General features: G+C 52.9%; 1 protein-coding gene across 4 annotated transcripts in view; it reads right to left on the reverse strand.

The window, feature by feature from the left end:
• PPP1R16B (protein phosphatase 1 regulatory subunit 16B) overlaps positions 1-26,802 on the reverse strand; it is a 92,239-nt gene that overhangs the window by 14,057 nt on the left and 51,380 nt on the right. For all 4 annotated transcript variants that reach the window (XM_087853582.1, XM_045804614.2, XM_045804615.2 and 1 more), the window contains 4 exons: positions 9,403-9,473; positions 5,583-5,728; positions 3,419-3,522; positions 1,587-1,711 (listed from right to left, as the gene is read on the reverse strand). In XM_087853582.1, coding sequence (XP_087709708.1) covers positions 1,587-1,711; positions 3,419-3,522; positions 5,583-5,728; positions 9,403-9,473 — 446 coding nt within the window. The remainder of the gene's footprint in view (positions 1-1,586; positions 1,712-3,418; positions 3,523-5,582; positions 5,729-9,402; positions 9,474-26,802) is intronic.

Consider the following 26,802-nt stretch of genomic DNA (forward strand, 5'->3'; position numbering starts at 1 on the left):
AAACAGAGGTTTTCCTTTATTTTTCAATTTGCAGAATAAGCCCGGGGTGTGATCTGGTCCAGGCATCCATGGAAATTAGAATAATCATCTGATTTATAAATGTGTGATGTTTGCCAGCTGTGGAGGATGACACCCGGCAGGGCCAGCCAGACATTACAAACTGTGCAGCCTCGTACTTGGAGGGAATAAAAGGGCATGACTGGGATAATGATAGCATTAGTAATAATAATGATACTGTGAACCACTAATATCTACTGAGGGTTTAGAGAATCCCATGTATTCCTCCCAACAGCCTGGTGAGGAAGGGGCTATTAGTTATCCCCACTTTACTGGGAAGGAAGACCCGAGGCCTAGTATGGGTCTGGCCCATGTGGTCTGGGCCACCCCGAGGCCAGCCTCAGTCCAAGAGGAGGAAACCCGTGTGTCTGGAGGGCCCAGCCACAGACCCAAGGGAGCTCCAGCCAGGGTGGGCCCTGCCCCAGGACAGCCTGGCTTTGCCTTTATACTGCAGCGTTCAGTCTCACTACGGGACTCTATCTTTGAGTGCGGGGCTGAGCAGGGACCCAGTTAATAGGAAAGAGTATGAGGCAGAGGGTGGGGCTCAGGAAGCAGGTGGGAGAAGCCCAGTGATTACACCTGAGCCAGCAGGGCAGGCCTGAGGGCCACTGAGGAGTCTTGGTACCGCTGAGCCCTACCTGGTAAGCGCAAGATTTTGAGGCTCCTGAGTGCTCACGGCCAGCATGGACCCCAAGCCAAGGCCAGGGCCCAGCCATCAGTGAAGGGGGTACATGGGCTTCCGAGCCCATGCTCTTGCTTTCAGTTAGAGCCTCAGAAGCAGACCCTCCCCAATACTGGGCTCCATCGCGCTGGAAGAGCCTATGGAGAGAGGCCAAAGTTGCCAATCCCTGACACTGGAGCTGAAAGGATGAGCGGAGCCAATCAGGCAGACCCGAGAGAGAAGAGGGCTCCCTTGTTCTCTGTCTCCAGGGTCTAGGGAAGCATGTGGCACACAGGTGTGTGTGGACAGGATGGATGGATGAACTGACGGATGGATGGATGGATGGGTGGATGGATGACTGGGGGTGTCTGGACTCGGAAGTCAAAGAACCCAGGGGAAAGGCTGTTGCGGCGAGGTTTGGGGAGGCTGCTGAGGGGTGGGAGAAGAGATCCTAAGGCAGGGGAATGGACGGTGCAAAGCAAGGTGGCACGGGCGACTGGGTGGCTGGCAGCTCCAGTCTTTACGTGGGAGACACCCCTACAGGGCGACAACATAATGAGCTTGGACGGACACGTGGAATGTGAGGGGAAGGAGGAACTGGGAGACAGAGCTGGTGGACAGCAGGGCTCCTGACTCCCAGCCCCAGCTGAGACTGGCTGGATTCTCGAAGGCGCTAAGCCCCGCTCTGCTCACTCTGTATTCCAGGGGCAACCCTGACCCCAAAGCCGGTCTGGAGGAGGTTCAAGCCACGGACGGGCCCCAACTGTATCAGCTTAACTTCGACCAGGTGCTGGGCCCCTGCAGTCCCAGCCCGTCTGGGTTCTGGTACTGAGCCCCCCAGCCCCGGCCCACCGGCCCATCTGCTCACCAGTGTGGCGCCCTGGGCATCCACCCAGTCAAGGTCCTGGCCCGCGGCGATCATACAGTGAATGTCTGCAATCATCTGCTGCTCAGGGGCTGCCCGCATCTCGTTGATTCTCTCTTGGGTGATGCCTGCATAGGAAGAGGGGATTGAGACGTCACCCGGGGCCTAGGCCCCACACGGGGAGGGGTGGCGGGGCAGATGGCCGAGGCATGGCTCCTGCTCCGCAGGGTCTGCCGGGCAAGGGAGTAGACAGGCAGGCCCATAGGTCACTGTCTCCCAGGCCCAGTGAAGACACACCCACGGACCAGCCCACAGAACAAGGCCACTCCTGCCTGGTGCCCAGGAGGCACCACAATAGTTTTGGTTACTGTTGCATATTCTGTTCCTCTACATCAGAAATCCCTACCATCCGCCTGTCTGCCTCCACCTGTCTGCCTCCACCCGTCTGCCTCCACCTGTCTGCCTCCACCAGCTCAAATGGCTGGCTCTGCCTCATGCTGTAGACCCGGCCAGGATCACCTCCCTTGCTGACCTCCTCTGACCACCTATCTGACCAGGTGTTCTGGTAGTTCCCCTCGTCCCGTCCACGGCTGGGTCTGCAGCACAGTGCTTCATGAATTTCCATTATGGGAATGAATGAATGAACAAATACATAACTTCTGAGTAGCAAGCTGAGTCAATTGAGGTGGAAGGACCTGGACAGACGTTCTGTAGCCTGAATCTCTGGCTAACAGTCTAAGTGTTCCTGGCGGCTACTAAGTGGTATTTAAGGAGGCGAAAGTGACATGTTCTAATCAAAAGTCCATTAGAGCGAACATTCTGGGACAGAATCTGGGGAATGTCTGTAAACTTGAAAGAAGGGGAAAAAAAATTACAATTTCATTCGCACTAACCTTGAGCTGAAATATCTCATTTCCTTCCATGAGGCCGTAAGCCAAACCCACAACAGAACTAGCAAGGACTATGACTGCCACCAACAGAAAGTGCATGGACCTTCCTAACACGCTATCTTGCTATTTCGGGAACTAATCAAGTTTCGACATAACACATTTGGAAATATTTTGGTAGCTATAGTTTAATATCATTGGGTTCCTTTATCATCAATCCTGTGATTGTAAGGACGGCATTTGAAAACACGATTCCTGAAGAGGGGCCCAGAGATTCACCAGACTGGTACAAAAACAAAGACTATCGACAGAAGACGGACAGGCAGAGCCCGGGTGCCGGGGGGATGGAGGGACCACATCGTGGCTATCACAGCATCCCGGGAAGGAACTCAACGGCAGAGTCCCGGCCGGCCCTCACACTGCGGCCAAGGGTCTGGATTTGAGCTGTCTTTCTGCGCAGACCTTCAGAAATATGTCCACGTGGTGGTGGGGGCGAGCAGGTCTCTGATTGCTACATTTGTTTCCTCTCTGAAGCTCATTTGTGAGCGGAGAACAGCCCACAGCTTGTTTACCCCGGCCCCTGGCAGCCAGCGTGGTGCCTGGCACAGAGCGGGCACCCGCGAATGTTCTTGACTCTTGATTATTTTCCCAAATGGGTATATATCTTTCTTGTGAATGTTTATTGAATTGGATTGTCACAGCTGACGAAGAGGAGACAGGGCCAGCTGAGGCCGCCCGCGTGTGTGGGTGACATGGAGGAGAACAATGCCTCCCTTCTGCACAGCACGGTTTTCCAAGGGTCCTTTTGTGTCCTCATCTTGCTAATCACTGGGCTAACAATCATAATGAGGACCTGTCCCATTTCCTGAGCGCTGAGCACAAGGCAGGCACGTAGCCAGCTCACTGGCGCACTGGTGCCCACGTTAGGGTGTGCCGCCCTGGCCTTACCCTGGTATGCCATGCACGTCTCGATGACATCCAGGGTGGGCTCATCCTCGCAGAGGTCATACGGCATGTTCCCATCCGAGTTGACAGCGAGTAAGTCGGCCCCGCTGCAGAGAGAGGTTGAGAGTGAGGGCGGGGAGGTGTGGCTGGGGTTGGTCTGGCTGCCTCTGCCCTTCAGCCTCTCGTCTGCAGCCCCACTATGCACACCAGCACCCCCTCCCTCTCCCCGGGGCACCCCAGCTAGGACAATGGCTTCAGGACTCAGCTTCTCCCAGGAGAGCTGTCCCAGCAGACCTCCCCCAGCTTCCTGCTCTGTTGGGCCAGCAGGCAGGCACTTGGGGACAAATGTCAAAGTCCTCCCTGGTGACCATAACACAAATAACACGAATGGCTGTATACACATATCATCTCTACTCTTCATACTAGTCCTTTTGGGTTGTTCCTGTTGGCCCATCTCACTCAAGAGGAAACAAAGACTCAGACAAGTTCAGTCGCTTGTCCGAGGTCACACAGCGAGGACGTGGGAGGGTCAAGACTCAAACCCCAGCTCTGTTTCAACCTGTGTCCCATGCAGAAACATCCGCAGCTCTCCCCCACCGTCTCCAAGTCCCATCCCAGAGGCTGACAGAGGCCTGGGGCTCCCTGGCAGAGCCTCCTTTTTGGTCCAGTGGTTTCCGCGTGTGTCCCTGGGCTGCCCTGCACAGTTCCCCGGGCATCCCTGAAATACAGTGCAGCTTCCTGGACTCTACTCCAGACTCAATGAAACAGCCTCTGGGGGTGGGGCTTGGGAGTGGGTACCCTGAACCCACGCCCGCCATGATTCTGGTACAGATCAGCGTTGGGGACCCACCGCACTAGGCCGGCACTGCTCCCTTTCCCTCTAGGCACCATCACTGCTCAGGTGCTCCTGGCAGACTGAGTCACACCCAGGTTCCCATCAGAGGTGTGGGCATGGGCCACCATAAGTCGTCAGGCCAAACGGCCCTGCACTGAGACCTCTCTGTCTCCCCCTTGGGCAAGCTGAGCCACCTCTCTGAGCCTCTACTATCCCCTCCGTCGCCCCCCCCCCCCCAGGCACCTGATGAGCTCCTGCTGCTTTTCCGAGACCTCTGCAAAAGGTCACCTGCTCTTGGCTACTCTTCCTGACTCCCTGCACTCAGATGCTCTCCATGGCCTCCGAGGACCCACTCTGTCTCAGCACCAGCACTGAAATCCCCTGGTTCCCTGCCTGGTCCCTTAGGACTTCTGCCTCCCGGAGTGCCCAGTGCCCAGCGCCCAGCTCAAGTGCCCACCAATTATTAGATGAATTCAATCAAACCCACTTGAAATGGAATGTTGTCTTTTCTATGGGTTTACAGAACCTGAGCAGACTGGAAGGAATTCCAGGGCCAGAAAGGCCCATCAGAACAGCATATACAGAAATGGCCTGATTTCTAGGAAAAACATTGCTCCATGGTGCCCCTCAAAGCAGGTTTTGCCCCAAAGGAAAAGCATGTAAATAGCATTTGGGAGACAGGGCCAAGGAAATACGCTTGCTTTTTTTTTTTTTTTTTTTTCAATAGCAAGAGAAGCCAAAAATGGCAACAAGCCATAAAGAGAGGAGAGGAGAGGAGAGGGGTATAAACTCACGGACTCACAGAGACAGAGAAAAATTTTAAAAAAGGGACTGCTACCCTGATATGAAGCCAGACCAAGCCCCTACAGGGAACGAAATCTACAGGCCCACATCCCTCAGGAACACGATGCCAAAGTTCTCCACAAAACACCAGCAGCCCCAATGCGGCAGCACGTCAAAAGGATCACACACCAAGACCAAAGGGAATCATTCCCGCAATGCAAGGGTGGTCGAGCTTATGTTATGTGTCAATATTTTGGGGGGGAACAGGACCAAGGGAGAGACAGAATGAAGAGAGACAAAGAGGAGTGGGAAAGGCACACAGAGATGGAGGGAGGAGGGGAAGGGGGATGCAGAGGAGGAGAGAGAGAGAGAGGCAGAGACAGAGCTGGAGGGAGGGTGTGGGGAGAAAGAGACACCAGGCACCATGAGAGGCAGAGGAAGTGGAAAAGGAGAGAGAGGAGGGAAACGGAAGGCAGAAACAAAACAAAACCAACAGAGAACCACCAAAGGCAGGGCGGAGGCTGCCCCGGAGGAGAGAGGGCCACGTACTACTGAACGAGGATCTTCACCAGGTTGATGTGGCCGCAGGTGGCCGCTGCATGCAGGGGTGTCCACAGCTCATTGTCCTTGGCATTCACGTTGGCACCATGGGAAAGGAGCAGCTTGACAATCTCCTCAAAGTTGTCGATGCAGCACTGCGGGGGGCAAAGGGGGACAGAGGCAGGGTCAGCTCCTGCAGGGCTGGGAGGCCACAAGAAGGACAGCGGAGCCAAACTGAGTCTGAATCCAGCTGTATGACTTACACGCCGCGTGACCTTGAGCAAGCCGCATAACCTTTCTGAGCCTCAGTTTCCCCACGAGTAAGTTCATAATATTTAAGATACAAATACAAGAGAAACATAAAAGACATGAGGGGCGGCAAAAAGATGCCTTGCAAGTGTTGGAGACATGAAACACAACTTCGGATGAGGCTTTAAAATCTTCTTTTTAATTTCTGAATGCTTTCTTCAAACAAAATTGTGTGGACAACTCTGACTTAGAGAACGGATACATTCCAGGAAGGCTGCTCGGTTGGAGCAGGAGTGGGTGGCAGTGGGATGAGCGGGATATTGGGGGGAGTCCTTCTTCCTGGCGGTCGCCTCCAAAGTGTGGCCCTAGGTCACAGTCTGATACCTCTGACTCAGGGACTTCTGACCCAGGAGCTCCGTCCTCGGGGATGCCCCAAGTAACCAAGCCTCCCCCGCAAAGAACCCACCTTCACATCACCCCTATATCGGGGTCCCACATGATCCAATGAAGGTCAGCCCTGGTGAGACAGAAGGCTCCTCGGCAGCCCCCCAGACAAAGAGCTCTGCCAGCCATTAGAGGCCTCACTCCAGAGAGAGGCGAGGACAGAGGAGGAAGACAGGAAGTCACTTTATAGACCAGGATGGAGATGCCAGCAGGGGACGAAGCAGGGATCTGGGCTACGTACTCCCCATCCAGGTAAGGGCTTGGCCCTCACGCACTGGGAGATGCTGCAGAGTTTTATTCAGAGAAGCAGCATAAGCAGATTAGTTTTTTTCTTTTTAATCTCCCCCTGGGTGCATGTGGAGAACAGACTGCGTGTGAGCACTTTTCGGGGAGGAGAGGAACAGCGAGAAGCTATGTTGAAATCATCCAGTTAAGAGATGATGGTGGCTGAGCCTACAGCAGTATCTGTGACCATAGGGAGAAGTGACTGGATGTCAGCAGAAGAATCAGGGGCACCTTTGGGAGCCCACGACCCTGGGTGTGGGGATGGGATACAGGGCCGTGGCGCCCAACCCCTTCCCCAGCAGAGCCAGGGTTCAGCACCAGAAGGGCATGTGGGGAAGGAGCAGCTGTTTACACAGATGATACCAGAGATCCAGGTTCTCTTTCTGCTCCAGCCGGTCTGGGCTTGGCTGGGTCTAAGGGCGGGGTACAGGTGAGTCAAGGAAGTGTGGCGCTGCCTCAGGTGGTTGAGAGAACCATGCAGTGGTAGAGCATGGCCAGCAGAGGGCGCCAAAGGCACTGGAGTGAGGCCGTGGGGACCTGCAAGGGGCCCCAGGCTGGCTGGCTGTCCTGGGAGGTGGGTCTGAGGAGTCCCTGTCCAAAGGAGGAGCGGCTCAGCCCATGTGTCAGCAGACAGCAGGGCCAGAGAACCCACCCTTAGGGCTGCAGAAAACGTGAGGATGGGGTGGCGGGGGAACTCAGGTTGAAAAGGAGGAGACTGTTCACCCAGAATTGCAAGCTTGTGAGAGGGGTGCCCAGCCTTAAAGACTCGGCCAGAGCAAGGGCTGGGTTGGGGTACACGCTGGGGTGGTTGGTGGTGGTATGGGCAGCTTCGCCCCCGACATTCCCCGAGGTGGGAAATGGCACCTGCCGTTGGATGGCTCCTCCCGCCCCCTCCCTTCCCACATCCATCCTAAATCACTGCCCCCTGGCGAGGCTTCACCGGCTCTCCCTGCCGCCCTGTCGCTCCCCTTCCCAACCCCTCCACCCTCACCAAACCATCCGTCTCAGGTTACAAACCCCGAAGGCTCCCTGTTGCCAAGAGGAGAAGAGCCCCACTCCTTTGCCAGGCCTGTGAAGCTGCTTCTTAATCTGCGGCTCGGTGGGATGGAGCAGCAGTGACAACGGAATGACAGCCCCGCGGGGTGACGGCTGTGAGGGCTTTGGGAGGAGCCACCGGGACCACCCTGTTAACCTCTGGCCGCGAAATGCCTCATTCCCTCCTCAGAACAACATGCCCAGTGCTCGAGCCCCCGTGGCTGGCGGCTACCGCCCTGCCCAGGGCAGAGGCACAGGCCATCCCGCCATCGGAGAAGACCCTACTGCACGGTGCTTCCCTGAGCCTCGGTTTCCTGAGCCAGAAAATGGGGATGATAACATTTCAAAGGGCTGTTGTGAGGATCAACCTAGGCTTCACATGAGCGAAGTGGCTGCACAGACGCAAACAACGTGACAGATTCTAATAACGATAATGCCATCTCGTATTTACGCAGTGTCGGGAGATGCCTCAGGGCTGTGTGTTCACTTAATCCTCACAACAACCCCATGAGGTGGGTACTGGTTATCCTGATTCCACAGATGAGGAAAGAGGCACAGAGAGCTTAAGTAACTTGCCCAAGATCACACAGCTAGAATTAGTGGATGCGGGACACCCTGTGGACAGGAAAAGCAGCCAAAGGACACATGGGAAGCCAGAGGGCGGATGGCTGGGGGCGGGGCTTGCTCCTGGGGCTCCTGAGTGGGGGCAGCGGCCAGTCGTTGTCCATCCTTTCCTGCCCTCGTGGAGACAGGGAGAGGCTCTCCAGTCTGGGGGGTCCAGCAGCCTGGCCTCCCTCCCGCCAGGTTGAATTCAAGTCCACCTGCTCAGAAACTTGGGCCAGGGCACAGGGAGGCTTCCGTGTGTTCATTAAGTCAGCATGCACATATTGAGCACCCACTGTATGCCAGCAAGGGGAAAGACGCTAGGACATACCAATGAGCTAGAGACATGGGCTCTGCCCTCACGAGACTGAGTCTGGGCAGTAGGCGGACATCAAATAGGCTAATGGCTCAAACGGCCACAGGGGGGCGGTGCTCGGAAGGTAAGGATACTACGTCACAGCACAGCTCTCGGGCCCATGCCTCTCACTGGGGAGAACCAGGGCATGTACCCACATGCCATGAGAAAGGCGGTGGGGAGCAGCCAGTGTGTGGACGGAACAGAAAAGCCACGTGACTGGAGCCTGGACAGCCAGGAAGCACGGAGGGCTGGTCAGGGGCCAGGCCTCAAGGGGCCCTGTGGGAAGACCCAGAGGGCTTCGAGTCACATCCGACTTTGGCCTGAACATCCCTGTGGCCACCGCGTGAAGAATGAAACAGGGCAGTGCAACTGAACGCCGGGGACCAACTAGGAGGCTAGCCCTTTGCACTGCTATGACAGCACCTGGTTCATGGCCATAGATCATGGCATGTGACCCAGGCAGGTCACACGGCCTCCCTGGCAATCACCTTTCTCACCAGGGTGGAGGGATGCCTGGTGGGTGCGAATAAACATGCTTCATAAACTTGAAGCTCAAAACAAACTTGCTTTGTTCGTCAAGCCTTTTGCGGGGCAGTGAGGACGCAGTGGACAAAGGCTCCCTGTCCCTAGAGGCCATGTGTGTGCTGTGCGCACGTGTGCACAGGGGCTCCGTGGGCGTGTTTGTAACGGACACACGTCTCTCCCCCAAGTAGAGAAGAGCCTTTCAGATGAGGCAGCTGAGGCTTCCCTTCCCTACCTCTTCCTTGAGGGTCCTGGGCAGGAAAAAGCAGGGAGACTGGGTAATTGTTCAGGTGGGGGGCAGGGATCCGGGGGCCCCGACGAGCCCGGCCTTACCTGGTGCAGAGCTGTCAGTCCATCCTCATTGCACAGATCAGGGCTGACCTTGTTCTTCAGGAAGTAGCGTACTGCAACAGACGGGACAGGAGTGAGCGTCCCGTCATGCACCGGATGCACGGCGATGCGACGGGCCCGGGGAAGACCCACTTTCCCCCAGGTCCTGATGCTAACCGGCTTGTTCACTCTTTTTTTTTTTTTTTAAGATTTTATTTATTTATTTATTTGAGAGAGACAGCCAGCGAGAGAGGGAACACAAGCAGGGGGAGTGGGAGAGGAAGAAGCAGGCTCCCAGCAGAGGAGCCTGATGTGGGGCTCGATCCCAGAACGCTGGGATCACGCCGTGAGCCGAAGGCAGACACTTAATGACTGCGCCACCCCGGCGCCCCTGTTCACTCTTTAGAACAGGCATGGGAGGCAAGTATGAATGGCTCACCTTCGTATGGATGAGAAAACTGCTGTGGGGAAACTAGGAGTGAGTCGGGAAGGGCGAGGAGGCCACCCGTGCCACAGGACAAATACCGGGTCAGCACCCCAGCAGGTGCGGGGCTGGGGGGGGTGGGGAGACGAGCTCTCAGGCGCAGTGGGGGATGGACACAGGCCCTCAGCTCCATCCTCATCAGGCCCAGTTCCTGACACCACAGCCCCATGGCATCCTGGGCCTTCATGTGACCTGGGGTCCACACAAAGGTGAGTTTGAGGCCTCCACCAGCCTTCTGGCAAGAGGCAGCGTCTTCAGGAGACTGGGGTTAGCAGGGGCAGAATCAGCGGAGGGGACAGTCAGGGTCCCTGGAGCGGCCCTGTCCACCGTGCAACCACTAGCCACATTGGGCTATTATTATAGCTTTCGAAACTTAAATTCTTCAAAATTCAAAAGTCACATCCTCAGTCCCTCTGGCCACACTTCAGCTGCTCAAAAGCCACGCATGGCTACCATATTAGAAAGCGCTGAAAGTACTACAGGACAGTGCTTCTTTGGGGTATCATCAATGGAAATTAGCCCCAATGCCGTCAAAGGCCACCCATGGCTCCCCACTGCTCTGGGAACAAAATCCAAAACGCTGACAAAGACACACAAGGTCCGCATGAGGGAATCCCTCCTGAAGGCCTCCACTCTGCACAATCCAGGGGGCACCATTCACACTGCTGTCTATAAGACCGGCACTCCCAAGAGCAGTGCAGCACACAACTTGCTCAGCGGTACACAGCGTTCCTGCCTACCCACCTCTCCAGGCTTTTTTTGTTAAGACTCCAAACATCTTCCACAATAGACTTTTGTCAGGTAGAGTCACCTTACATCCTCTGGCCTCTGAGCTTTTGCATAGCCTGTTCCTACTGCCTGGAAGGGTCAACCATCTATCCGTTCATCCATCTACCCATCCACCAGCCAGCCAGCCCTATTCATGAATCCACCACTAACACACACGCATGCACACACGCGTGTGTACACACACACGCACCTGCCTCACTCCTCAACCTTGAAGTCTCAGCTCCAACTCCCCAGATGAGGGCACTCCCCCTGTTATATACACCCACCAGCTCCCATACATCTCACTTATAGCCTTTCACAACTAGAATTACATAACTGTTTGGATAATTAGGGGCATGGGGTCTCTCTGCGGTAGGACACTAAGCCCCAAGGGGGCAGGACAGTGACCTGGCACTGACTGTTCTTTCTCTAAGGCCTGGCACATGGTAAGTCCTCAGCCACTCTTCCTGGACCGTGACCTAATCAGCAGCCCCCTGGCTCCGCCCCAGGACGCAGCCTCTCCAGCTCTGAGCAAATCAGACCACCCCGCGGTGATGACCCCCATGGTTCACGCCTCTCAAACGCAGCGCTGCCTGCAGGCCCCTCCCAGGATGCCCCAGCAGCTGGTCGCAGCCTCAGGCCTGGGTAAGATTTATGGCAAGGCCACTGATCAGCCAGGCCCAGCGTGCCCATCCGCGGGCCAGAGGGAATGGGGAAGGTTCTGCTCACATGCGGCAAGGGTTCGATCCCATGGAGGGGTGGAGGGTGAACCCGGCTTCCTGTCCCAGAAGACACTCCTTGAGGCAGAAATCACACACCAGCTGCCAAAAGCAGTGTTTGCGTGCAGTCATTATCGGGGTGTTCTCCTTGCTGCACGGGAGCCCCATGTGGAATCCCTCCCATGGCGGGCAGTTATTTCCAGCCCGAAGGTGCGACGAATCACCCCCATCTCTACAGAGCCATTCGTATGCGGGAGCCAAGGCCCCCTTGTAAGTGTGCTGTGCTCCAGCGGGGAGCCTGGCTCCGGACACCTCACCAGAGCCAAGACCCCGCTGCCCATACCCAACACACGACCAGGCTTTCCTGCCTCCGGTTCCGCACGGACAATGATTCCTACACCCATAGTGTCTTCCTACTGAGCCCTTCTTCTGCACCCAGGTCCGCACAAACCGGCTTCTTTCATGGGTCCCCGTCTCTAGTTATTCCCCTCGTGGAGAAGAGGAGACGGAGAGTCTGGGTCACACACAACCAAGCAGAGCAAATCAGACCCAGACTGTTGGCCATGGGGCTGCTCCGCTCTGATCCTGAGGCCCGGAGTGGGAACCAGCACCGCAGGAGCGCTGACGGCTGGTGTGGGGGGAGGGTGACGGCAGAGTGACAGCAGCGGCCTCTGCTTCTGCAAGGATGGGGGCCGGGCCTCCTGCAGACACAGGGGCCCAGGGATCTACATGCAGGACAGAAGAAACACGGCAGGTCCTGGGGGGCGTGGTCAGGTCTTTCAGGACCGTGTGAAATGTGAGCTTGCCTCCTCCCACTTCCTGTTTAAAACCCTCTCATGGCTCCACTTTGCTCCTAGAATGAGGTTCACAGTCCTTCGGTGGGGCTGGCAAACTACGGTACGCGGGCCAAATTCGGCAGGCGACCTGCGTCTGTAGATCAGGTTGTTCACTGCAACACATCCGCGTTCATTTATTTGCATGTGGCCTGAGACTGCTTTCACCCTACAACAGCAGAGACTGTATGGCCCTCCCAGTCTAAAATACTTACTCTCTGGCCCTTTACAGGAAAGGTTTGCAGACCCTGGTCTTCAAGGCCTTGCATGGTGGGGTCCCACCTACACGGTAGCCACCTTGCCCAATTCCAGGGGGGTGTCGCTCTCATCATAGTCTGTGTGAATGGCTTGCCTTGGAGCGGTGCAGTGTGCAGCTTGCTCAGCTGTACCCGGAAGTTGCATCTCCCTACCTCTCCAGGCTCGTCTCATGTTCTCCAAGCACCTTGCACAATGGAGGAAGCTGGCTTGGGGGTGTCTCAGGGGTCAGCTAGGACTCAGGGAGCACAAACACAAGCGGGACACGCTCTCCCCTCTAGCCAGCCGTGTCCACACGTGGGTGCCCACACTTAGGTCAGCTCCCCGCTCCCAAAGCCCCAGCTCCCAATCTTGCCATCGGTGTGTCAGTGTGAGCCATATGTTCTTGCCCATTTGTTCAGCTGGGGCTCTAAGCAAGTTACTCCTCCTCTCTGTACCTCAGTGTCCTCATCTGTAAAACGGGGGTCACTGCAGTGGCTCCTCTGTGGGGCTGCCGTGAGAATTAACTAAGAAAATACCTGAAAGCTACTACCATCATTTATTTTTTTTAAAATACGAATGGGGGGCGCCTGGGTGGCACAGCGGTTAAGCGTCTGCCTTCGGCTCAGGGCGTGATCCCGGCGTTATGGGATCGAGCCCCACATCAGGCTTCTCCGCTATGAGCCTGCTTCTTCCTCTCCCACTCCCCCTGCTGTGTTCCCTCTCTCGCTGGCTGTCTCTATCTCTGTCAAATAAATAAATAAAATCTTTAAAAAAAATTTAAAAAAATAAAATAAAATACGAATGGAAAACAACCACTACGCTCCTGCCTGGTCCTGCCAGGGGCTGGGTGCTGGGGATGTAACCATCGACATCTTTCCTAAGAACGCTTGCCCTGACTCTAGAGAGCTCCGAACACCTGCTGGTTCGAGAACCACAATGCAGTGGTCTCCACTGCCCCCCTCCCCCATGCAAGCAAGGTCCCACTAAGATGGCAAGGAGGTGGCTCCCACCCTCCTCTCCTATATTCCCGCTGCTGGCACCAACCCTGTCCCTCCGCCCACACCTCCCTGGCAATCTGGCTGGAATCTGGGCCAAGCAGGGCCATCTGCTCCCCTCCATCTCCAGCTGTAGCGAGTGAGGCTGAACCGGCCCATCTCGGCAGGAAGCGGGCGGCGGCTGCCTCTGCAGGGAGAAATCATTGCTGATAAGCTTATGGGGTTTTTTTGCCACCTGACCCCCTCTACCCCACAGAGCAGACTGCCTGACCTCGAGCGGGTCACTGACATGCCACCACAGGTGTGGCTCCTGCTCCCAGCCCGTGACGGCCAGACAGAGGTGTCCACCCATTGGAGGTGGACCTCGGGCAATACACGCCTGCCTGGGGCACTCCAGGGCCGAGCTGCTGCCACCTGGCCATGTGACTTGCACAATCATGTTTGTGGGGTACCCTCCTCCCTCCCATCTCACCTCCTTTTCCACCCAGTGCCCAGCAACGAGGCCCACCTTTCCACTGCCTCCAAGGCGCTGCATGGTCTAATCTCTGCCCCTCCCCAAATCCCTCAGTGACTGGGTCAGCCACGCTGCCTTCTTTCATTGCCCAAGTCAAAATGAAACAAAACAAAAACTGGGCTCCTCCAAGCTTTAGGTACACAGTTTCCTGGGCCTGGAGCCCTCCTTCTTCTCACTCTCAGGCCAGCAAACTCCTCTTCAAACTTCAGATTCTAGCTGAAATGTCACCTCCTCTGAGAGGCCTTCCCTGATCACTCCAATCTCAGTCAAGTTGCCTGAGTTGTTCTCTCCCACGGTACCTTGCATTTCTGCATTTCAGCTTCACAGTGGCACCTCTCCCGATTTGTAATTACAGGGTGATTAGTAGTATATAGTAAAGATACAATTCTTTGTTTAGTTTTTTGGGCTCCATGAGGGAGCCTGGCTCCTAGCAGGGGCTCCAGAATTATGTAATGTAGCAAGAGCACCTGAAATCTACTCTCAGCAAATCTCTAGTTCTCGACATGGTGACTGTAGTTAATACTACTACCCCTCTTACTAACTACAGTCACCACGCTGTACATTAGAGCCTATATGACTACAACTTTGAACGCTTTGACCAACATCTCAGAAAAAAAGGTAACTGTTTAAGGAGATGCATATGCTAATTAGCTTGACTGTATTAGTCATGTCTATATACATATATATAAACACCCTGTTACATACTTTAAATATATACAATTTTTATTAAAAAAATAAAAATTAACAAAAGCAGTATCTATTGTGTGAATGAACAAAGGAAGGAAGGGAGGGAGGAGGGGAAGAATGCTCTGGGGCCCCACAGAGCTGCCTGCTCCTGGGGCCACAAGAAGGTGGGGACATGTGCACAGCCCTGCAGACACCCCACAAGGCGTGTGACTCATGAACTGAAAAGCAACAACGTGGATTTTGTACAGAAATGAAGCAGCAAATCTCTCTCCCGAAGCCTCTACAGGCAATGCAGCCAGATCAGGCAGCTGACTGCAGCAGTCCTGCAGCCCATCCCCAGGCCGAGCACGGGGCACCCATCGTACCCTCCCGCCCAGGATCCCCGATCTGACAACTCTGGCTGTTCTTTGTGCAATCCGGTGCTAACGGTGCTCGGCACTGTGTTAAGCCCTCTGTCTACCCATCCGTTAGTCCTCCTGATCCAGCATGAGGATTAATGACCTGCTATTATTACCTGCCTGCTGTTATTGCCCCAATTCACAGATGGGAAAACTGAGGCTCAGGCTTGAACAAGTGAAATGACTTGCCCAAGGGCACATGTCTGGGAATGGCAGAGCCAGGATTTCCAACCCCAGTTAGCTGCCTCTGAAGGCGGAACACTTAACCACTTGGCTAAAATGGTGCCAAACGAGGGCCGGGAAAGGGAACGTGGGCAGCGGAAAGATGAGGAGGGTGAATGCAGAAGAGAGCCACAGAGACGACAAGAGCTAAGAAAGTCAAGACCATCGCTGCGAGTTCGGCGTTCAGTACTCGATAATGACGGCAGTCATCACAAGGACCTCGCTAGTGCAGTTTGCGGGTCAGGATGTGGGGGTTACAGAGGGTACCACTCAGCCTGAGGCCCTTTGGCAAACAAGCGGCAGCTCTGGGGCCGACAGGAGGCTGAGCACCAACGCTTCCCTCTGTCTGTCTTCTGCTGCACCTCCATTCTAAGCAGACCCCACCCCACTCGATTCCAGGCACGCTGTTGGCCTGCCGCCAGCTGCCACCCCCACCCACCAAGCTGCTCGCCCGCCACGGAAAGCCCTGCCCACATCGATCCCACTTCCTCCTCTTCCTCCGGTCCCAGGTCTGCCTTGCCTAGAGTCTCACAGGGTCCGGCAGGTACAGCCTGGTCAAACCAGTTCCTGTGCCTGCCCTTCAGCTCTCCCCCTCCCCAGGGTGCTCTCGGGGTTGCAGGGGGCCCAGCCTGCCGCTCAGACAATGCCAGAAGGACCGGCGCGCTCAGAAAGGTTGTCCTGGGTCCTCAATGCGGGGCGCCCCCAAAAGCACTCCACTGAGCAATTTCAACCTTTCCACCCACCACTGCTCCGCCCTGGAGCAGAAACAGCCAGAAATAGCTGCTTCCAGGGAAGCCCAGCCGCCTGGGGCTGGGGGTGGAGACTCAGTCAAGTCTGATGGTGACTTCTGCAGTGGCTGGTGTAGCCGGTCCCACTGCTAGGCAGTTCACCCCAGGATCCCGGGCAATGACTCAGCCGTGGTGGGGGGGTGGATGAGGAGGACCCAGGCTTCCCTCCAAGTCACATCCCCAGGCACAGACCCCGGGAGCCAGGCCTCGCTCTTCCCCCGGGGAGCCTCCCTCTGGGGCCCATCTGGAGAAAAAGGGTCAGACAAGTAACAGTGTTGGCAAGGAGGAAGGGACATTGGAACCCACGTATAGTGCTGATGGGCATGTGAAATGGAGCAGCTGCTGTGGGAAAGTCAGGCGGGGGCTCAAAAGTAAATGTAGAGTTAGCATGTGACCCAGTGATTCGGATCCTAGGTATGCACCCAAGAGGCATAAACACAAACGTCCGCACAAAAACTCGTACACAAATGTTTATAGTAGCATTATTTACAGTGGCCCTTAAGTGGAAACACCCAGGTACCCATCCATGGATGAATAAATAAAGGTGGTTTCGTCCTACTGTGGAATATTATGCAGCCACGAAAAAGAACAAAATGCTGACATAGGCTACGCCATGAAAACATCACACTAAGGGAAAGAAGCCAGACACAAAAGGCCACATATTGTAGGATTCCATTTCTAAGAAATTTCCAGAATAAGCAAATCCATAAAGATAGAAAGTGATTCGTGGTTGCCAGGCGCTGAGGGGAAGGGGCCCTGGGATGTGACAGCTAATGGGTACAGGGGTTCATTTAAGGTGATAAAAGTTTTCTGGAACTCGATAGTGGTAACGGTTGTACCACCTTATGAATATACTAAAGGCCACAAATTGCACACTTTAAAAAGGTAAATTTTGGGGTGTGTGAGTGATATCTCAATTTAAAAAAAAAAAAGAAAAGAAAAAGAAAAAGAGGAAGGGGCTCCAAGCTGGCCTTGAGCATCCTGCTGAGAGCTCATTGCCCTGCCAGCCCAGGGGTTCTGTGAGGTCAGCACAGTATCTGTCCCATTCATTACTGTACCCATAGTGCCTGGGACAGCAGCTGGTACACAGTAGGGGTTCGATTCTTACTTAATATAAGGGGAAGGAAGAAGGAGGCCGCTGGCCACCTGGTCCCTTCCGGGCCCTGCAGGATCTGGTCTCTGCCCACCTCTCCCAGCATCTTCCCTCCTAACCACCACAGACCCTTCCAGGACCACCATGCACCACCTTCTCTCTTGACTCTCCAGTCCTTCTCATGGGTTATCTCTCTGCCTGACTCCCTCTGCCTTCACTTCACCTGGTTAATTCTTAACCAGGTCTTGGGTTAAATGTCTCAGCTTAAATGTCACTTCCTCTGTGAAGTCGTCACCCAGGCTGGGTGAGGTACGCTTCTCACGCACTTTCTGTTCCTTCTCCAAAACACTGAACACTGTAATGTATTTGTGTATGAATGTGTCTGTGTCTTTACTAGACTATAAGCTCTGGAGGGTTGGGAGAGTAGGAACCATAAATTTCTTAGCTACTATGACATGGTTTGAGCTCCTGGTCAATATCTGATGACTGCAGCTGTAAAAAGAGCCAGCCTAGTCTCTACCCGAGCCTCAGAACTGGCCAGAGCATCCTTTCTTGGGCCATTCTATGCTTCTTCCCCTGGACAACAAGGCTCCCGGGCCAGGCCACAGACATTTCCATCTCAGAGGCAATCTTCATCCCTTGACTTTATACAAAGAGGCCAGTTTCTCTCTTAGCATTTCTGATACTTTTAAAACTATGAAGACAAGGAGTCCGAGGGCATGCCAGGCATGTACCTATAATCTTTTCCTTTCCAGAATCTCCCTGCCCAGGACACATGGTTGTGCTGGACAGGAGCTGTTGACAGGGACTCACATCAGCTACCCAGACGCCTCTGCACATGTGTAACTTACATATGGTATTAGATGGATGCAGGAAAAGTGATTGTAGACCCTTTAGATATGCAGGCAAATCTTACCTGTCTTCTTATCTGGAGTATCCAGCACCTAGAGTAAGAGCTCAACAAATATTTGTCTAGAGACTTAACAAATAAAAGATTTCTTCTAAGCAAATAAAACTAAAGATACCAGGAAAATCTAAGAAAATATGTATATTATCTATATGAGCAAAACTAAAAAACCCTAATGAATGAAATCAAAGAAAAATAAATGGAGAAATATTCCATGTTCATGGATAGGAAGATTCAATATTGTCAGAGTGTTAGTTCTTCCCAACTTGATCTATAGAGTCAATGCAATCCCAAACAAAATCTCAGCAAGTGATTTTATGAATATTGACAAATTGATACTAAGGTTTATATGAAGAGGCAAAAGACCCAAGGAGAACAAAAGTGGAGGACCGACACTACCTGACCTCAACACTTACTATAAAGCAACAGTAAGCAAGACAGTGTGGTATGGGTGAAAGAACAGACAGACATACCAATGGAACAGAACAGAAAGCCCAGAGATAAACCCACATAAATACGGTCAACTCTCATCCACTGCTGGTGGGAATGGAAATTGGCATAGAAGCTTTTGGTGATTTCTTACAAAACTAAACATACTCTTACCATACAATCCAGTAATCACACTCCCTAGTGACCACTCAAGAGTTGAGAACTACGTCCATATAAGGACCTGCACACAAATGTTCATAATGCTTTATTCAAAATCACCAACAGTTGGAAGTAACCAAGATGTCCTTCGGCAGGCAAGTGGGCAAACCACGGTACTTCCACACAATGGAATATCATTCAGTGCTAAAAAGAAATGAGCTATCAAGTCATGAAAAAACATGGAAGAACCTTAAATGCATATTACTAAGTGAAAGCAGCCAATCTGAAAAGGCTACATGTTGTACAATTCCAACTATACGACATTCTGGGAAAGACAAAACTATGGAGACGGAAAAAAAAATCAGTGGTTGCCAGGGGTTGGGGAGTGGGAGGGATGAATAGGCAGAGCAGAGGGGATTTTTTGGACACTGAACAAAGTCTGTACGATACCATAACGATGGATACACAGCATTATACATTTGTCCAAACCCACAGAACGTACAACACCAAGAGTGAGCCCTAATGTAAACTGCGGGCTTTGCATGATAATATGTCAGTGCTGGTTCATCAGTGGTAACCAAAATACCACGCTGGTGGGGGCTGTTGACGACGGGGGAGACTATGCATGTGTGGTACAGAAAATCTCTGTACCTCCCCTCATTTTTGCTGTAAGCCTACAACTGTTCTCCAAAACTAAAGTCTAAATAAATAAACAGAAAGAAACCAGGGAAACCTGTATACAAAATAAGCTACAGTCAACGCTCATGAAAAATGCATAGTCTTTCTGAAATGTGGAGGTTGGAGAAGAATAACTTCCTAATGTAGCAGTGGATACTTGTGCTGGATTTCTTCAAAGGGAGGGGGAACTGCATTTAACTCATCTAATAAGAGAAGATGTGGGTCTGCAAGGTTTCTTCAAAGACTGCCTGTTTGCACCTCAAACTCAAGGTGAGGGGACTGCGGGTCCAGAAACGTGACCCTCGTGGCTCCCCCATTCCATTTATGAACACATTATATTTTTTTAAAGATTTTATTTATTTATTTGACAGAGAGAGAGGCAGCCAGCGAGAGAAGGAACACAAGCAGGGGGAGTGGGAGAGGAAGAAGCAGGCTCCCAGCGGAGGAGCCTGATGCGGAACTCGATCCCAGGACTCTGGGATCACACCCTGGGCCGAAGGCAGACGCTTAACGACTAAGCCACCCAGGCGCCCCCATTTATGAACACATTAGACCCCAACTGTGCCAGGTCCCTGTTCTTCACTAATTCTGCTTCCAGAACACTCCTAGTACCTCTCCCTGCAGCTTCCCTGCAGATCCAGGAACCTGATCTCCCTTCTGCCGGGCAGCGCCTGGCCACCCGGGAACTCTCCAAGGTACCAGCTCTTTTTCCCCCAGTGGCCCTCCTCTCCCCAAACGCCCTACACTCCTCTTCCTGATTTCCTCCTGTTGCTTCCCCGATCCTGGCTTTCTCACCCCACTCCTCTGTCTACTTATCTCTCCTCGATTTTTAAAAAATTGTCTAATTATTTCATATCTCTGGGCAAGAAAGAGATAAAAATATTCCCAGCCCTCCGGGCAGAGGCTGAATACACATGAACACTGAAATGGCTTCAGAGCCATCGTAATAATATCTAACATTTACTGAATATTTTCCAAGTGTGAGGCACAACGCTCAGATGCTACATGTCTCATCCCAGTTAACCCCCACAATAATCCTATGACTTAGGCGCTATTATCAACTCATTCAACAGGGAACTTACATGATTTGCTCAAGCTCACTTAGCTAATAAGTGCTGAGAACCGATTCTAGTGTGGTTCTCTGCAGGCACAACTGGTGTTTCTGGCATAATTAGTGACAAGGGATTCCTCACCCAGACATAACCAAGAATAAAACCCATTCCTATCAATATTCAGGAAGAGAAAAGTTGCCTACAAAGGGGGAGAGTCCTCCAGCTCCCACCTGCCCATTTGAACACTCTGGTTTCCCTGGTTCCACTCTCCTGTCCCATAATCATGTCCTGCCCTCCCCATGCTTGTCTGCCTGGCTCTCAATTTTCTCCTAAAGATGCTGGGTCTTGCTTCTCTCCCTCAGTGCTGAGTTGCACAGGACAGGGGCAAATCCCACTCTGGGCTTCCACCTGGCTGGCTGAGGAAATTAAACAAGACTTTTGAAATTTTTAAAGGTAACCACCTGAGAAATCAGGATTTGTGTCTTCCATATCCATGGAAAAGATCAAGGAAAATAAGCACCGTATTCACTAAAGTCACAGAATGGAAGAAAGAACATAGAAACACAAACATCGCAAAGCCTGAGGCAAGATGACCAAAAAACCAAACATCTACTACAATAAATGAAATCATCTACCCTCCCCTATAAAGCAGTGAAGATTTGGTTGTCAAAAAGAAAAAAAAACAATGTCAACTCTGTGCTGCTTACAAGAGACACCTCCCAACAAAATAACAGACTAAAAATAAAGGAATGCTCAAATATAAACCAGCCAAATGCAAACACAAAGAAAGCGGGGGTGGCAACATTACTATGATGCAGAATGGAATTCAGGGCAAAAACAGGAGGTAAGCAATTTTAGGTTGATTTAAAAAAAAAGATACTTCAAAATGAAATCATAAACAGAAAACAGATCAGTGTCTGCTGGGGAAGGGGGGGGACCGAGAATGAAGTCATTATCATGAGAAAACCCCGTGAATCACATAATCCACAAAGCAAAATCCAGTAAAACAAAAACCACCCGTATATAAGTCGAAAATACAGTTTTTCCTCGGAATCTCCAGCACATACACACACGAAAGAAAAGAGGAGGGGTGGGGGGAAAGATTTATGGACGAGGATGCCCACAGCAGCATTGTTTAGATACACTGTTTACCACCGAGAATTACCAGAAGCAACCCAAACGTCTACACAATTGGAGACTGATTAGGTAAACTGTGGAACATTCATATGATGGAATATTCTGCGGCTTGTATCTCTGAGGAATTTTTAATGATGTGGCAAATGCCTGATATATAGTGTAGAATGGAAAACAAGAGATCAAAACTGTACGTTCAATGCAATCTTAATTGGAAAGGAAAACTGCATTCCACACAGGCACACACTGCTCCCTGGAAAAAGGAAATTAAGATATGAACTGTGGTTATCAGTGATTTTTATTTTACAGTGGCCACAATTTTCCAAGCATTTAAAAATACGTATGTACTACCTTCCTAACCAGAATTTTCCAGTTTCTCTAAAAAACAAAAACCCTCTATGGAATGCTAGCCAAGTGGTGAGAACTATGTTTCTGGTGAAATTTCTAGGGCAGAAATGAGGTCTCAAGCTGGCTGACCCCGTGAAGGAAATGCTGAAGTGGAGACTCCTATGTTGGGTAGGAAGTTAAATAGGACCAACAATGATACACCCCTTTGTGTGTATCATGCAGGGGTCAGCAAACTCTGGTCCAATGGCTCAGTCGTGCAATTCTGAACTGCTTGCAAGTTAAGAACAGTTTCTATATTTTTTTAACGGTTGGGGAAAAAAATCAAAGAAAAATCATATTTCATGACACAGGAAAATTATATGAAAGCCAAATATCAGTGTCGGTAAATGATGCTGAACTGGAACACAGGCTCATTTGTTTATTTATTGCTTTTGGCTGCTTCCTCCATCAGAACAGAGACGGGATGGCCCACACAGCCTACGCCATTTCTTATCTGGCCCTTTACAGAGCAAACTTGCCGATCTCTGGTGCAGTGCTTTTTGGCTAACAAAGCATGTTGAAAACCACAGTCATTTCCCTCCTACAATAAAAGCCTCGTGGTCCTAGGCAGAAGAGGAAGAACTCAATATACATTCGAGGTAGACCGTTGCATCCTGGCCAGGAGGGGCGTGGGCAGGTCAGGCTCAATGTCTTCACCTGCCAAGAAATGCGGGGCACAGAGCCCTGAGAGCCTGCTGTCACTCCTCACTTCTCTCTCCCCACCGGCGCACCCCCCCTCCTCAGCCCCAATTCAGCCGCCCCAAGCAGCTGAGCTTCCTGTCAAGAGCGTGACCTTCTGAAACCGGGGCGATGGGGGCTGCAGCTGCAGGAAGGAAGGTATTTTTATCCAGACCCTGCTTCCTGTTTGACGGCTGGGGGGTTTCATGTGTTGATGTTTGGTTTTGTCTTTTCTGGTACAGACTCCGCTCCCTGGCCACATCTGAACAGAGCTGTCTCCTAACAGAGCAGCTGCCTGCCACCCAGGCCCACCACCTGGGGCCCCCGTCCTTCGACCTCCCCAGGCCACTGCATGCACAGCCTGCTGTGCAACCTGCAGAAACCAGGGCACCTGGCTGGGCAGGGGGAACACGGGCGTTTCTGCTTCAGGACGTGGAAAAACCACTCTTCGATCAGAGGATAGCTGGCTGGGCCAGGAGGGGAGCAAGTCTGCAGGTTTTCCGGAGCTTCTGGAACCCACTGCTCTTAGCAAGGCCTGGCTTGGGGAGGACCGGGCTGCTGACGGAGGCGGAGTTCGGTCCGGGACTTGGGAATGTCCTCAGCCCTAGGACCTGGGGATCATTTGCTGATGCTCCCAGCAGCAGATGAAAATGGACTGTCCTCAACTGTCCTATCTCCAGGACTCAGCCAGATGTAGGAACAGACAGCAATCACATCATCATCTTACAAGCTGGTGATAACCAAGAGCGAACATGTACTGGGCACTTACTGTATGCCTAGCACTGAGCAGGAACTAGCTCACTGAATCCCCACAACAGCCCTGGGCAGGAGCGGGGCAGCCTCTCTGATCACTCCTATTTTACAAGTGGGGACACTGAGGCACAGGGAGTCTCATCAACTTGCCAGTCAAACCACTCAGCTGGTAAGAGCCTCTAGTGGCCCTGCACTTGAACTCCATGCTTGCTCTGCCAGGACGATTTCAATGCATGTCTTGGAGCTACGCCTGACCCCAAGTCTCAAGAGCTGGGGATCTGCCGCCCAGAACCTTCCTGTTTCCTATTCTGCCAGCACACCCGGTACCAGGCTCTGAGCCAGAGGAACGAATGGGTTAGTCTGACCTTTGCTACAATCATTCCCACCCTTGGAGAGAGGACACCAGAACGTTCCGTCGGGGGACAGGCAAGCCACCTAAGCATGGCACCTGGCATGCAAACACAGGTGTCACGGCTAAGGATTCAGACCCCATTAGCCAGTGATCTGATCCCAGGCATGTCCTTTCCTCTCTCTGAGCTTCAGTACCCCTCCCACCCCGTAAAAGAGGAGTTATAACCTCATGAGGTTATCTGACAGGTAGATCATAAAGTATTGATGATGACGATGACGATGACAGCAGCAACAACAATGACAACATGAGTTAGCCGGCTCTCCCCTCACACAAACCCTCCACAGGAATGTCCTCAAGCTCTCACCCACCAAATGGTGGCTGAGGGCAGTAAGCGTCTTCGGCACTCTTGTGGGTTGACCGCAAGACAGAGCCACAGGGCAGCCTGAGTGTGGCAGCCGGTGTCCGAACGCTGCCCACACAGGCCTTCATCCGAGGCTTCACACCCACTAGGGCTGACTGGCATGGGGCACCATGGGATGGAGTGTGGCTTCGGAGGCTGGGTTGCAAAAGAGAGCGCGGGCTCCATCCCACTCCTCGGATGGCTCACTCTCGGGAAATCAGCTGCCATGTCGGGAGGACGCGCAGGCAGCCCAATGGAAAGACTACTTAGAGAGGACTGAGGCCTCCTGCCCCAGCCGTGCGAGCCATGGCGGAATCAGAACCTGCAGCCCCATTCAAGCCCTCAGGTGACAGGAGCCCTGGTGACATATGACTATAATCTCACGAGAAACCCTGAGCCAGAACCTAGGCCGCCCAGCTGCCCCAACCTGAGCCTCCCCGCCCCCCACAGTCAGCCAGATTTCCGTTAACCAGGGAAAGTCTGCGCTTGAGTCCTACAGCTGACTAAGGGTTTCCATTCCGCACAGCCCCCCGGTGCTGCAAACATGTCAGGCACCTCCTGGGTCTCTTTCTTGTGGTAGGGGCACAGCCCAGGCTTCCCTACTGCCTCAGAATGCACTGGGTCTTGAGGCACGTTCCTGAGCTAAGGTACCCCTGACCTGGCTAGAGAAATGGGGAGGACACTGTCATCCCCTGCCCCCAGCGGCCACCCACAGTTTCCTACATTGCAGACCTGGAGGTGATTCTCTCCCTCTCAAAAGCCTCTCATGGCTCCCCACTGCCTTCACAGTGTCCGTGGGTGAGCCCAGAGGTCCACACAGGGTGTCCCAGCAGCAGCAGCAGCAGGACCAGGGAATTTGTTGGAAATGTAAGTCCGGTGGCTCTACCTCAGACCCACTGGAGCTATGGCTTGACAAGCCCTCCCAGTGATTCGGATGTTCCGGCCTCCTCCGTCATCATTCCTTCCTGTGTCTATTGGGCTCTAGAAACACCCCACTTCCCCACCCTCATCTCCCCTCCACAAATATTCACCAGGCACTAGCTCTGTGCCAGGTGTGGGCACACATCAGTGAACAAGACAGACACCAGCTCCACCCTCCTCCAGTTTGCAATCTGCCCTCCCCTCGGTCTGGAATATTCTTCCCTTCGTCCCTCCAGCCAAATCCCTGCCCAGCCCTGACACCACTGCAGGAGACATTCAGTAATCACGAGTTGAACATTAAATGAGTGAATGAATACAAGACTGAATGCACCACCTCAGCTAAACCTTCCTTGACCTTGACTTGGGCACCCTCACTGGACAGTGTGCCCCTCACCCTGCACAGGGGCCCATAAGGTGCCATGAGCCCTTTGGGGCTGTGAACATAATCCAGACTGAGATGCACTGTGAGTGTAAAAGGCCCTGGACTAGAAGATTTATACAAATATATATGTATATATATATGGAAAAATGTCTCAGTAATTTTTTGTACTGACTGCATGTTGAAAGGATATATCGAGTTAAAGAAAATACATTATACAAGTTAATTTCACCTGTTCCTTTTCCACTTTAATTTGGCTACTCGAAAATTTAAAGTTAATTATGTGGCTCAGATTATTCTTCTATTGACCTGTACTGAGCTAGACTGCATTTAGTCACACGACTATGTGAGCTCCACGAGGGGTATTTCTGTCCATCTGTCCTTCCTCCCTCCCTTCCTCCCTTCCTCTCCACCTCCACCTCCTTCCCCCCTTCCTTCCTTCCCTCTCTCCTTCCTTCCTTCGTCCTTCCCTCCCTGCCTCTGTCTCTCCCTCCTTCCTTCCTTCCTCGCGTCCTCCCTCTTTGCCCCTCCCCTCTCCTTCTTCCCACAAACATTTATTGGCCATCTGCTCTTGTGCTCCCACCATGAGACCTGGCACAAAGTAGGTGCCAACACCATTTGCTGAATGAATAAACCAACACTCAGAAGCAGACTGACCCAGAGATGACCCTAAGGGAGTTTCCCTCCTATTTAATTCCCCATAGCTGCTTGTTTGGGTATAGTTTTCCCATTTCATCCAAAGGAAGCCAACCTCCAAGGATGTCCTTATGTAACTCAGAGCTGGGGTCAGTTCTCCTCTTGGATATGGGGCTCAGGTGTACTCAGGTCCTGGGGCCAGGACTCTGTGCGCAGGACAAATTGTTCTCGAAGCTCCAGAAGGCTGGCCAGAGTGTGGATCTGGGCTTGGAGCTTTAGTGCCAAGCTCTCCAGTGAGGGGAGAGCACTGGGCTGAGTCACGCACTGCCCTCCAACCCCATTCCCCATGAGCTTGGGAGGATGAGGGTGCAGGTAGGTCAGCAAGACTCAAGCTTCCAGGCCTGCTTTGGGGACTGGGTGAGAGTCACTGTGGGTATTACAGGCCTGTGTCCTCAAATCTCGGACTCAGTGCCCCTGACTGCACCCCTCCCCTTCCCCAGCCTCCAGCCCTCCAGTTTGAGAGCTTTACAGGCACTGGGGAGAGCCACGATATCTCAGAGGAGCTGCTCCTTGGGGCTGGGAAGGCAGCAAGAAGGCTGGCATTGGGGTGTGGCTTTTGACGCCCTGGGACCCACCCCCCGCTAACACGAGGTCACAGCCCCGACACCATGGCCCATCGCCAGCAGGAACATCCCTCATGCTCCCACTAGTTTCACACCCTTCCCACCTTAGCGCTGAAGCCCCCTCCCTGCCTCAGGGCCTTTGCTTATGTGACTAGTTCTGCTAGGATGCTCTCCTCC

Source organism: Ursus americanus, chromosome 22 (assembly GCF_024610735.1).
Source record: "Ursus americanus isolate L20-20 chromosome 22, mUrsAme1.1.p, whole genome shotgun sequence".
Classification (NCBI taxonomy): domain Eukaryota; kingdom Metazoa; phylum Chordata; class Mammalia; order Carnivora; family Ursidae; genus Ursus; species Ursus americanus.